At 43.4% G+C, this 13121-nt stretch overlaps 1 protein-coding gene across 1 annotated transcript; it reads left to right on the top strand.

Moving 5' to 3' along the window:
- Positions 1-1073: 1073 nt before the first annotated feature.
- On the top strand, positions 1074-7983 carry LOC144612141 (uncharacterized). The gene is made up of 3 exons (XM_078431701.1): positions 1074-1853; positions 3390-3618; positions 7424-7983. The coding sequence occupies exons 1-3, from the start codon at positions 1074-1076 to the stop codon at positions 7981-7983; spliced, it is 1569 nt and encodes a 522-aa protein (XP_078287827.1).
- The last annotated feature ends 5138 nt before the right edge of the window (positions 7984-13121 follow it).

The following is a 13121-nucleotide window of genomic DNA, read 5'->3' as shown; positions in this document are numbered from 1 at the left end:
TTGGTTTTCCTATCCTGGAAATAAGGTTGCTATTTTCTATACTTCTGTTAGGTTGCCCTGCATCCTCCAGCATTCCAGAAACAAAGAATCCAATTCTGTCCAACCTCTCTCTCTGTAGCCAATACCCTCTGATCCAGGCATAATTCTCGTAAATCCTTGCACCCTCTCCAAGCCATCACATCCTGTCTGTAATGTGGCGACCAGAACTCAAGAACGGGGTAGAGAAGCCTTCGAAATTTGCTTTGAGGTTAGTCGAAACTTAGCAGGACTGGAAACTGTTGGACGATTTCAAATTGAACTGTTATTGCCCCAGTTACAGACTCTGCCTTCACAAATTGTGGCGATTGTGTTTTTCGACCCAATATTTGAACCTTTTGATAGGTACATGGATAGGAAGGGTTTAGAAGGATCTAGACCAAACATGCGCAGGTGGAACAAGAGTAGATGAGGCATGGGCACGCTGGGCCGAAGAGCCTGTTTACACACGGAAGGACTCTACCTCTATCTGTGCATTGTGCTCCAATAACGACATTTATCTTTCGGTAAGGAGGACAAACGGTCTATCTAGATTTGCCATTCCCAAAGAGGAATACTGTCAGCCTCTCGGCTATCTTCTGATTTACTTTGAGCCTGCAGATTATTCTCCCACACTGATCCACGCACCGCCACTGGCACACTTTGTCATCTGCATTGCGAAGTCAATTAGAGCACCCAGCTAAGATACGGAATGATCTCTCGATTGGATTAGGTAACTGGTGCTACGAGGGAAAGCATTCGTTCGCGCGGGAACCGACGGAAAGCCAGGGTCAGAGGAGAGGATCCAACCCGCATCCCGAGAGCTGTGCGGGCCACGTATCTTTTCATTATCTACCTGCTGATATGTCGTGTAATTTAATTTATTGTGGCAACTCAGTAGTAAATGTCACTCGGAAATCCTATCAGCTCAGAGTATTGTTCGTGAACGCCAGATAACATCCTTCGTTCGTTCTTTCGCAGTTAACTTGGTGGCGATTGTGATCCTGTCCCGTGGAAAGTGCGGTCGCTCCAAATGCATCACTCGCTACCTGGTGGCAATGGCAGCGGCCGACCTCATGGTCCTCATCATTGATGTCATAATAAGGTCCATTGTTGTGATGTATTTCCCGCTGTCGTTCTTCACCATCACCCCCGTGTGCTCCATCAACTGGGCCCTGGCCCTCGCAGCCACAACAATCTCTGTCTGGTTCACCGTGGGTTTCACGTTTGATCGGTTTGTGGTCATTTGTTGTCAGAAGCTGAAAACAAAATATTGCACCGAGCGAACCGCGAGTGTTGTTATCGGAACCGTAATCGCTTTGAGCTGTTTAATAAACGTACCGTGGTATTTTACATTCGAATCAGCATATATCAGCGACAATAAACCCCGAGGGTGTGTCTGGACAAAGTCTTTCTTAACTTCACCTTCATGGACTTCGTTTGAGTTCTTCTACCTGAATGTAACTCCTTGTCTCCCGTTCGTTTTTCTTTTGTTGGTCAATTCACTGACCGCCAGGTACATTCTAGTCTCTGGTAGAGTCCGCAGATTGCTCCGGGGCCGCAACAGTGGAGAGAATGGCAAAGACCCGGAGATGGAGAACCGCAGGAAGTCCATCGTTTTACTCTTCAGCATATCAGGCAGTTCCATTGCGTTGTGGAGCACAGTGGTTGTTTATGTTGTGTCTGAGCGCGCTTTGGGCGCTGAGTACTTCGCAGACAGTGATCTTCCGACAATTTCGTTGATGCTCCAGGTTCTGAGTACCTGCACCAACACGTGTATTTATGTCCTGACCCAGAGAAAGTTCCGAGAGGAGCTGAAGAACGTGGTTAAATACCCCGTGAATTTCATTGTGAAATTAATCATATCATTGAAACATTAGTATTTTCAGTCTAGTTATAAATATAGCAGAACGTTGAACAGATGTACGCATCTTAAACCGACGTTTTCAGGAGGTATCCGGGTGTGCGAATTATGTAACTCAGTAGCAGCCATTTACAACCAACAAATCAGCATCTGCAACTCCTTTCTACACAATATCATCTCAATCATGTCCAAGTGTAGCAATACTGTTTATTGTAAGTCACGGGATAACAGCGCTCAGTCACATCACCTTATACGTGAATCACACAGGAAACAGGTTGTTCATAGTGACCGGGAATAAACTATTCTGATCACTTCTGATAACTGTGTCCTTGTCGCTGGGTGTCCGATGGGTGGGTGGAATGGTGCTGGGGACCGGGTTCTCAAAGGGGATATAAAATGTTGGTGTCCCCTGGAGCGTCTACATATATGAGAATAATTAGAATATATATGGATGCTAATAATGAGAATTGGTAAGGACACGGCTGACACAACCTCATCGCTGCTGAGGTCACCCTTCTCTCAGGGGAGGACGCAGTGGTGATCGGCTCTCCCTCAGGTGTGGGAAACAACGATTCCTCATTCCGCAACGTTCGGCGACGTTGAGATTGATCTGTGTGGAGAATCTGAGTTGTGAAATGACCGTTTCAAGTTTACCCCCTTCGATACCGGTGAACAAACTGGCCCCGTGACTGGCGACAATGCCCCGAAAGCATTGAGCAAACACCCCCCCCCCACCCCCCACCCCCACCCCGAGGGGATGGTGACGCGTCCGCCTAAAATGTGAGATAGAATAATGTCAAGATGCCCTTGTAGTGTGTTTGACTTGTATTATCCGTCTGTTGTTGAATAAAGTTGACACGAACAAAATTAATGTTATGACTAATGAAATAATTGGTTCCCATTTAGTAGATAGCATATTTTCGGAAAGTTGTATCTTACAAAAAACAAAAGTTGTTTAGTGCACACTATAACTGTCGGCTAAATTTGTTGTGAAGTCAGAGAACTGGTGGGCAGTTTACTGCCGCCATCTCTCCATGAGATCGTACAATAAAGTCTCGAAGCAAACCTGCAAAGTCTCCGATTTTCCTTTTCCTTTAATTCCCTCAATTTATTTATTCCACAGAATTTGACGTCGTCGGCATGATCCCAAATGTAAAGGGATTCGAACGAATACAAGTGGGAAATTAAAGGAAATTATAAAATAGTCCTAACCGAAAGGGGGACGGGGGGGGGGGTTCCCAGAGAGGAGGGAGAGCCCCCGGCAACCTAGCTTGTCTGGCCGGTGACTCACGCTGAGCCAAGAGGCCTGTGGGGTGAGGCGGAACAAAGCGGAGAAGATTCATTTACTCACGCTGGGCGTAGAAGATAAATTGAAGCAAGTGCCGTAAAGCGTGCTATAAAAATTGAAAAGTGACTTGGAGGTTTGCGGACTGAGTAAAACCGGTGCGCGCAAACTGTGAACAGTATATTATAAGGAATTGTCCACGGAAACCTAACTTTTGTTTTATAGACTTGTGTAAAGAATATGGGAGGAAACAGTTGTCGATCGGAGAAATCTGATCCTACTGATAAAGGGAGGCCTGAGGAAAAGATGCAGATAAGAGAGAACATTCCCAAGGTGATAAAAAGGACCATAAAACACCGGGAAAAGGTAGCAGATTCCATTGTTCCACCGGGATCGCCAGCAGATGTGGTCATAAAAAACAACGGAGATGACCAATGTCCGGTAAATCTGTGTGGTAATCTAGCTGATCGATCAAATGAATATTGGCCGGATGGGGGAAGTTATAAGCAGTCTCTGTCCTACTCATTTCTAAAAAAGAAATGGTTTGGCGAGATGGGAGCACAATTCATATTTGCAGTGGTAGTGTTATTAAATATATTGCGGCCCCAACACCGAGCCTTGCGGTAATCCACTGGCCACTGCCTACCATTCTGAAAAGGACCCGTTTACTCCTACCCTTTGCTTCCTGTCTGCCAACCAATTTTCAATCCATGTCAACACCCTACCCCAAATACCATGTGCTCTAATTATAGTCACCGATCTCCCGTGCGGGACCTTATCAAAGGTTTTCTGAAAGACAAGATACACTACATCCACTGGCTCCCCTTCATCCATTTTACTTGTCACGTCCTCAAAAAATTCCAGACGATTATTCAAGCATGATTTCCCTTTCATAAATCCATGCTGACTTGGACTTAACCTTTTACTGCTATCCAAATGCACCGTTAATACCTCTTTAATAATTGACTCCAGCATCTTTCCCACCACCGAAGTCAGGCTAACTGGTCTGTAATTCTCCGTTTTCTCTCTCGCTCCTTTCTTGAAAAGTGGGATAACATTAGCTATCCTCCAATCCACAGGAATTGATCCTGAATCTATTGAACATTGGAAAATGATCACCAATGCGTCCACTATTACTAGAGCCACCTCCATGAGGACCCTGGGATGCAGACCATCAGGCCCAGGGGATTTATCATCCTTTAGTCCCATTAGTCTACCCAATACTATTTCTCGCATAATGAAAATTTATTTCAGTTCCTCTACCCCACTAGATCCTCTGTCCTCCGGTACATCTGGTAGATTGTTTGTGTCCTCCTTAGTGAAGACAGATCCGAAGTACCTGTTCAACTCTTCTGCCATTTCCTTGTTATCCATAATAATTTCACCCGTTTCTGCCTTCAAGGGACCCATATTTGACTTTGCTACTCTTTTTCTCTTAACATATCTAACAAAGCATTTACTGTCCTTTATATTATTGGCCAGCTTCCCTTCGTACTTCATCTTTTCAGCCCATATTGCCCGTTTTGTTACCTTCTATTGTCCGATGAAAGTTTCCCAATCCTCTGGCTTCGGGCTACTCTTTGCCATGTTATACATCTTTTCTTTTAGTTTTATTCCATCCCAAACTTCCCTTGTCAGCCACGGTTGCCTCCTGCTCCCCTTAGAATCTTTCTTCCTTTTTGGAATGAAATGATCCTGCGTCTTCCGGATTATGCCTAGAAATTCCTGCCATTGCTGTTTCACCATCATTCCTGCATGGATCCCTTTCCAGTCCACCTTGGCCAGCTCTTCTCTCATGCCTTCATAGTCCCCTTGCTACTCTGCAACACTGACACTTCCGATTTAAACTTCTCCTTCTCAAATTGCAGATTAAAACTAATCATATTATGATCACTACTTCCAACCGATTCCTTTACCTCGAGTTCTCTTATCAAATCTGGTTCATTGGACAACACTAAATCCAGAATTGCCTTTTCTCTGGTAGGCTCCATTACAAGCTGCTCTAAGAATCCATCTCGGAGGCACTCTACAAACTCTCTTTCTTGGGGTCCAGAACCAACCTGATTTTCCCAGTCTATCTGCATATTGAAATCCCCCATCACCACAGTGGCATTACCTTTCCTACATGCCAGTTTTAACTCCTGCTGCAACTTACATCCTACATCCGGGCTACTATTTGGGGGTCTGTAAATAACACTAATTAGTGTCTTCTTGCCTTTGCAGTTCCTCAACTCAATTCACAGTGATTCTGCCTCATCAGTCCCAATGTCTTCCCTCGCAAAGGACTGGATTTCATCCCACACCAGCAGATCTACCTAAATGCAGACACATCAATTGCTAAATTTAATTAAGGAGGAAGAACAAGGGTAAAAGATGCCCATCCTATATTGTTGGCAATTGAGTAGCAATCATACAGTCAATTAGTTAATCAAATCCATTGTGCTCTGCAAAGCGTGCAGGATTCAAAAGGCCAGTATTTACAGAATCTTGTTGAAACCAGCCAAGAGCATAAGCGAACACATTGCATGGCATTATATACGTGCCTCCCTAATCTCGGATACCAGGAAAAAGTCTCACCCTGGCTGAATAAATTCGAACAATTAACAGTGACCCCTTATTTGTTTTTTTGGGATCCCGGGATTAGGAATAATGGTCCCCCTCTCTCAAAACCAAAGGGATCGATTTAAGATGGGAGACACCTCTGAGTCACACTTGACCATAGCTACTAGACCTCCAGCAACAGCGAAGGAAATGGGAGCAATGTTAAAAAGGCTGAAGGACAGTCAATTCATGTTTTAAAGTTACCAATGGCAAAAGGAGAGGTCCAGATTCACTTCTTTAATGACACAGAAGGAAAGATCACATGGGTCAGAAAGGAATGGGACATTATTTTTGAAAAGCAACAGTCGCCTACTGAGGATCCGTCAAGGTTCCCAATGGCTCTGGTCCAAGTACCCTCTGAACTATGGGCAAAGCATAAGAATCATGTGGGGCGAGAGCGTTCAACCCCTGAACATAAAGTGACTTTAAAAAAGGGTGCTGCCTTGCCATGTTTAAAACAGTATCGACTGACCCCGGAGGCTGAAGGGATCGCTATCATAGAAACATAGAAAATAGGTGCAACAGGAGGACATTCGGCCCTTTGAGCCAGCACCGCCATGCATTGTGATCATGGCTGATCGTCCACAATCACTAACCCGTGCCTGCCTTCTCCCCATATCCCTTGATTCCACTAGCCCCTAGAGCTCTATCTCACTCTCTCTTAAATCCATCCAGTGATTTGGCTTCCATTGCCTGCTGTGGCAGAGAATTCCACAAATTCACAACTCTCTGGTCGAAAAAGTGTTTTCTCACCTCAGTTCTGGACGTATATGCAGAGGCAGTGAAAAATGATCTTGATGAATGTCAATTATCAGAAAGGTCTACTTTGATCCAGTATGTCAATTACCTTTTGGTAGCCTCTGTGACAGGTCCTGATTGTAAAGATTAAATTGCTGCAACATTTAGCAGAAAGAGGGCATAAATTATCCCTGGAAAAATTACAGTTCTGCCAGCCTAGACTACAGTATCTGGGATTCCAGCTGCAGGAAGGCAGAAGGAGATTTGGAAAAGAAAGAATAAAGGCAATAGAGAACGTCCCGGTCCCAAAGACAAAGAAGGACATTCTCCCCTTCTTTGGCATGGTGGGTTACTGCAGACAATGGATCCAGGACTACAGGGAACTAGATGCAGCATTACGTTCAGCCACCTTGCAGACTGAGCCCTCCAGAGTAATATGGACTGCAGAAAGAGACCAGGTGTCTAGAAATCTAAAGAACGCTATGGTTACTGCTCCGGGCCTGGGATTGCCAAATTATAAAAAGCCCTTTCAACTTTATGTAAATGAGTCAAATTGGTTTGCCACTGGGGTTCTGATTCAAGAACATGGAGGGGGAAAAAGACCGTTAGCGTATTATTCCGTGGCTTTAAGAGCTGTAGTAAATGTCATGCCAGCCTGCTCGAGAGCTGTAGTGGCAACGGCTATGATAGAAAACTTAATCCCCATCGTTCCTGGTCACCCGTGTGTAGTGACTGTTCCTCATACCATGATATTATTATTGAACTCCGCAGCCAAACAGCATTTCACAGCCTCTGGAAGAACTGGATATGAAGTTATCCACATCTGAACTGTACTTATCAGCGATCACCTGCTATAAACCCAGCTACCTTTGTACCACTGACAGAAGAAGGATGTGAGCGTGATTATCTATTGCTTGCAGAAGCCACTGCCACTCACCGGCTGGACTTACAGAGTCGTCCAATTGATAATCCTGACCTGGTCCTATTTACTGATGGCTCTTCACACCAACCTAGCGATGACAGATTATTAGCCGGATATGCGGTGGTCACACCACACCAAGTGTTGGAGGCATATGCTTTACCATCCGGAACGTCTGCTCAGGCACCTGAGCTGTATGCCCTGACTCGTGCCTGCATATTGGCAAAAGATAAAAGTGCTGATATCTACACCGATTCTCGCTATGCGTTTGGGGTTGTACAAAACTTTGGGCAGTTATGGAAAAATAGAGGATTCATTACATTAACAAGAAAGACTATTAAGCATGATAAACTGGTCTTAAATTTATGGGATTCTATTCAATTGCCATGGCAGATTGCATTTATTAAATGCGAGGCTCATACATCATCGGATGATGATGCATCAAAGGGAAACAGGTCAGCTGATTATGTAGCCAGATTGCCCTCAGGCAAACCCCGCAATTATAAGCGGCTAAAATTAAGTCTGCAACACAAAGGATGCTTCCGGTTAGCATTGATGTAACCCAGTTACAGGATGCCCAGAGCCTAGTATCATTCCAGGAAAAGAATTCCTGGAGCAAAGCAGGGTGTTATCAAGACCCCATTGTCTGGGTCCACTCTGATGGTCATGTAGTTTGCCCCAGGAGCATATTTTTCCCCCTGTCTCGCCTAGCCCATGGACGGGCTCACATGGAAAAAGGGGGGATGGCATACGCATTGTCCCAACAATGGTATGTACCTTGGATAACAGTCAGAATTGATAAAGTTGCAAGAACATGCCTGGTGTGTCAACAAAATAATAGAGGGAAGACGCCTGCAAAATTATAACACCTACCACAACCTGAAATGCCTTTTGAGAATTTGTAAATTGATTTTGTACATACACCTGCAGCAAAGGGTTTTAAGTACATTCTGGTCATAGTTGATATGTTCTCCAGATGGATGGAAGCACCCCCCACATGGAGGGATGATGCAAATCGGTAGTCAATATTTTAATGAAATAAATAATACCAAGATCCGGGATACCCATGAGTATAAACAGTGACAGAGGAATTAATTTCACAAGTAAATTAGTTCAGAACTTGTCGAAGGCTCTTGGGTTCCAATAGAAATTGCACATACCATATCAACCACAGTCCTCATGGATGGTAGAAAGAGTAAATTGAGAGATAAAAGTTACTTTAGCAAAGTATGGCAGCAAAATTTGAGAAAGGATATTCTTGCTATTGAGGGGGTGCAGCGTAGGTTTACTGGGTTAATTCCCGGAATGGCGGGACTGTCATATGTTGAAAGACTGGGCTTGCATACACTGGAATTTAGAAGGATGAGAGGGGATCTTATCGAAACATATAAGATTATTAAGGGGTTGGACACTTTAGAGGCAGGAAACACATTCCCAATGTCGGGGGAGTCCAGAACCAGGGGCCACAGTTTAAGAATAAGGTGTAGGCCATTTAGAACGGAGATGAGGAAACACTTTTTCAGTCAGAGAGTTGTAAATCTGTGGAATTCTCTGCCTCAGAAGGCTGTGGAGGCCAATTCTCTGAATGCATTCAAGAGCGAGCTGGATAGAGCTCTTAAGGATAGCGGAGTCGGGGGGGGGGGGGTATGGGGAGAAGGCAGGGACGGGGTACTGATTGAGAATGATCAGCCATGATCACATTGAATGGCGGTGCTGGCTCGATGGGCCGAATGGCCTACTCCTGCACCTATTGTCTATTGTCTAAAATAGATTGTTGTGGCCAGACGCCATGGCCCATTGTGATGTGCGTCCTGAGAAATCAGAAAAATGGAAACACGGGCCTAACAACTCACGAGATTTTGATGGGGCGACCTATGACAACAGAAACACGACCACCGATGACTCCTGAGCAGGTAGCACTAATTTCGATAAGAAATGCTCAAGCCATGTGTGATACGATTGATAAAATCTAAGAGAAAAGCAGCCGTTTAAATCCGGAGATCAGATTTATGTACGAGCAATAAACAAAGATTCTTTCTCTCCTAGATGGAAAGGACAATATGTGGTGCTGCTAACAACATGAACAGCAGTAAAAGTAAAAGAAAAACCTGATTGGATACATGCCACCAGATGTAAACTGCATCACTCAGACAGAACCCTCCAGGAGAAGGAAACGCAAGAACCGTAAAATTTTGCAGTGATAAAAAAAAATGTCGAAATGTAGACATATTCTTTATTAACTGTCTTTAGAGTATTAAATACTTATGAATATAGTAACATTATATGGGGTCGTAGAGGACATGAGAGCGAAGAGAGGCATCTAGTTATGAGAAACAGGATGAAGGTAGAAGTTGGAGTATGAAATTCAACTAACAACTTTCACACAGAACACAGTGAACTCGCAGCTGAAAGAAAACTGGCTTCCTTATCTGATTAGAATGTTGGGTTTGCGCCCATATCCCTTCGCCTGCAGAAGAAGGAATCCCTTTGCAAGCTCAAGGACGGGTTCCAACCAAAATTATATTCGGCACGTATGCCTCCATTTTTGCAACTGATTAATGAGAGAAAATATTAAAATCCTTTCTTATAATAATATAAGTGTTGATCATAAAGATCAACAAGGAAGGAACTGTGGAAGAAAATATTAATATCCTTTCTTACTTAATTTTGATTGGAATTGAACAAAGAAACGAAAGGGTGCTTGGATGTGACAATTGGCAACTCTCGTTGACCAGGTGCAGAAGAGGTTCGTGGGATTCGGCAAAGTAAAATTAGACGTGTCTAGGAATATGTTGAATGGTGGATGGTAAATGTAAATATGAAATAGTAGACGGAGATAAGAAAGCTTGTTTCTCTCAGCAGTGTGTTACAGTAGACTACCCGCGCCCCCCACCGCTAGTAACATAGAAATGTTACTGTGAATAGGGGGCTTATGATTGGCTCGGATAGGGGAGGGTGGCGCGGTCCGCCTAAAGAATAATGCCAAGATGCCCTTTTATTGTGTTTGACTTGTATTAACCATCTGTTGTTGAATAAGATTAACATAAACATAAAGTATGTTATGACGAATGAAATAATTGGTACCCATGTAGTAGATAGTATATTTTCGTAAAGTTGTATCTAACAAAAAAACAAAAGTTGCTTACTGCTCAGTATTACTGTCGGCTAATTCTGCTGTGAAGTCAGAGAACTGGTGAGCAGTTTACTGCCACCATCTCTCCATGATATTATGCAATAAAGTCTCTTGAAGCAAACCTGCGAAGTCTGTTGCTTTTCATTTTCCTTTAATTTCCCTTTAAATTAATTTCTTCCACACCACTGGTTCTTTCTTCATGACCCCTTGTTCAGCGTTCACGCCCACCGCCGTGGTCGGGGCCAAGCAGGGGCCGGGCTCCGCGGTTTCCCTCAACAGGGTCTGCAGCAGGCGAGCAAGGCGTGCTGTCGGGGGTGAGGGATCATCTAAGCACGATGTCAGCTCTTTTCCAGCTTCCACCACGCACTAAAATCAGTCTGAAGAAGGGTCCCAACCAGAAACGTCACCTCCCAATGTTCCCAGATTTGCTGACTCACTTACTCCAGCAATTAGTGTATTTTTTCCAAGACATAGTAAATCTATTTTGTTTGATTATGTTCTTCATAACGGTAGTTTGACAATGCATAAGCAATAAAAAATATATATTTTCTGTAAATCAAAACCCCAACTATTGAGAATTTGTACATATGTTATTTCCTCTAGTGTGTCAAAACATCAAACTCTTCTTAAAGCAAACTTTTCTACAGTTTTGCTGAACTGGAAACTGATTCATTTAAAAATGCAGGATTTGACTGGCAGTGGAAGCTTTAGAGCATTTAAAAAATCACAGCCAAACGAACTTGCACGATAGTACGGCTTCAGCATGTATATAGAAACAAGCACAGGTTTTCAGTGCATGCTGTTGCCAGTGTGGGTCGGTTTTACTTCACAAAGGTACACTGCGCGTACTCACACATATTCACGAGACGGATAAAATATAGAATATATCACATGACACAAATCATACAATTCTCGTACTCAGTTCTTAAAGTTACAGTTACCATTATATGCACTGCACTGCTCTCCCCGTAGAAAGTAAACTAACTTGTAAATTAGACAAACAAGAATAATTTTAGAAATTTAATCTGACGACTGGTTTACACACTCTTTCTGATCGCCTGAGTAGTTTAGGGGGAGTGTCAGGTTGTGGTTCTAAAGGAGAGTCAAGTTCAGGATCATTTATCTTTGTCTCTATTTTCTTTGGAGATGCTGATTTTACTTCTGAACGGAATAATATCAAAGTCTGACAGATCTACTTCGTCTATGCTTTGCTCTTGTACCGGTCCATCCCTTGTTGGGATCATGTGGTTTATGTGCACACTTCTAACACGTCCTCCAATTTCTACCAAGTGCCTCCTAGTACCACACACTTCAACTGCTGCTCCCACCTCCCATTTGTTTGCTTTGTAAGGGGGGCTGAGAACACAAACCTGATCAAGGGTATTGAGCCTACTTTTTTTTTTTACTTCCACCATAATGACGTTTCTGATCAGATTATTTGAGTTCAACCTTAGGAGATAGGTTAGGTAGAACCGAACAGTCTAGTTCTGAGCCTTCTTTTCATAAGTTCAGCTGGCATATACCCTGTGGTAGATTGTGGCGTGCTACGATATTTCAGTAAGAAACTAGCTAGCCGCTGTGACATACTGAATATTGAATCCACTTCAAGAACATGTTTCTTGAGAGCTCCTTTGACTTTCCTGACTGACGTTGTGGCTGCACCTTTAGAGGCCGGATGATAAGTTGATACCATTTAGCTCCATGAAAGTTTGGAACAGTGCAGCATGAAATTGGGGGCCCTTGTTAGAGACAAGCTCTTCAGGTAATCCGTGACATACAAAGATAGACCACAATGCGTCTATTGATCTTTCTGTTGTTGCGTTTGTACCCATATGTACCACCTCAATCCACTTTGAGTGGCAATCTACCAAAACAAGAAAATTATTATTCCCGTGTTCACAGAAATCCACATGAACCCTCTGAAAGAGTCTAGTAGGCCAAGATCATGTTTACAAATGGATTTGGGCAGGCCTACTTCTACACAACTGACGGGTACTACATTTGCTTGCCATTGCTTCTATGTCATTGTCCAATCCTGGCCAATACATGCAACCTCTGGCTGAGGACTTCATTCCCACAATACGTGTGTGTTCACTATGGAGTTCTATAAGTAATCTTTGTCTTAAAGAATTGGGTACTACTACTCCGTGACCTGATTTAATACACCCTTGCTCACATGACAGTTCATGTCGTCTATTGTGATCAGGTTTTAGTTCATTAGTACATGGATTTATTTCTGACCACCCACACAAAGTTCAAGGTTCAAGGTCAGTTTATTGTCATATGTACCAGTCAAGGTACAGTGAAATTCGAATTACCACATAGCTGTACTAAACTAAAAGCAACAAGACACACATCTACATAAAAGTTAACATAAACATAAGTTAACATAAAGTTTGTTCATAGACTTGTTTCAGCACTGTGTCCTTTTGAGTTTCAGCAGCAATTTCAACTGCTGTGACTGGAAAGTCATAGTCCACTGCTTCTGTGATGTAGATAGCACCTTCAGTGCCCACATCTGATTCGTCATGAGGCAAACGGCTTTTCTTGTCCATGTTCCATTTCG

This window comes from Rhinoraja longicauda, chromosome 43, assembly GCF_053455715.1.
Source record: "Rhinoraja longicauda isolate Sanriku21f chromosome 43, sRhiLon1.1, whole genome shotgun sequence".
Taxonomy (NCBI): domain Eukaryota; kingdom Metazoa; phylum Chordata; class Chondrichthyes; order Rajiformes; family Arhynchobatidae; genus Rhinoraja; species Rhinoraja longicauda.
This window is presented reverse-complemented; position numbering and strand designations above follow the sequence as displayed.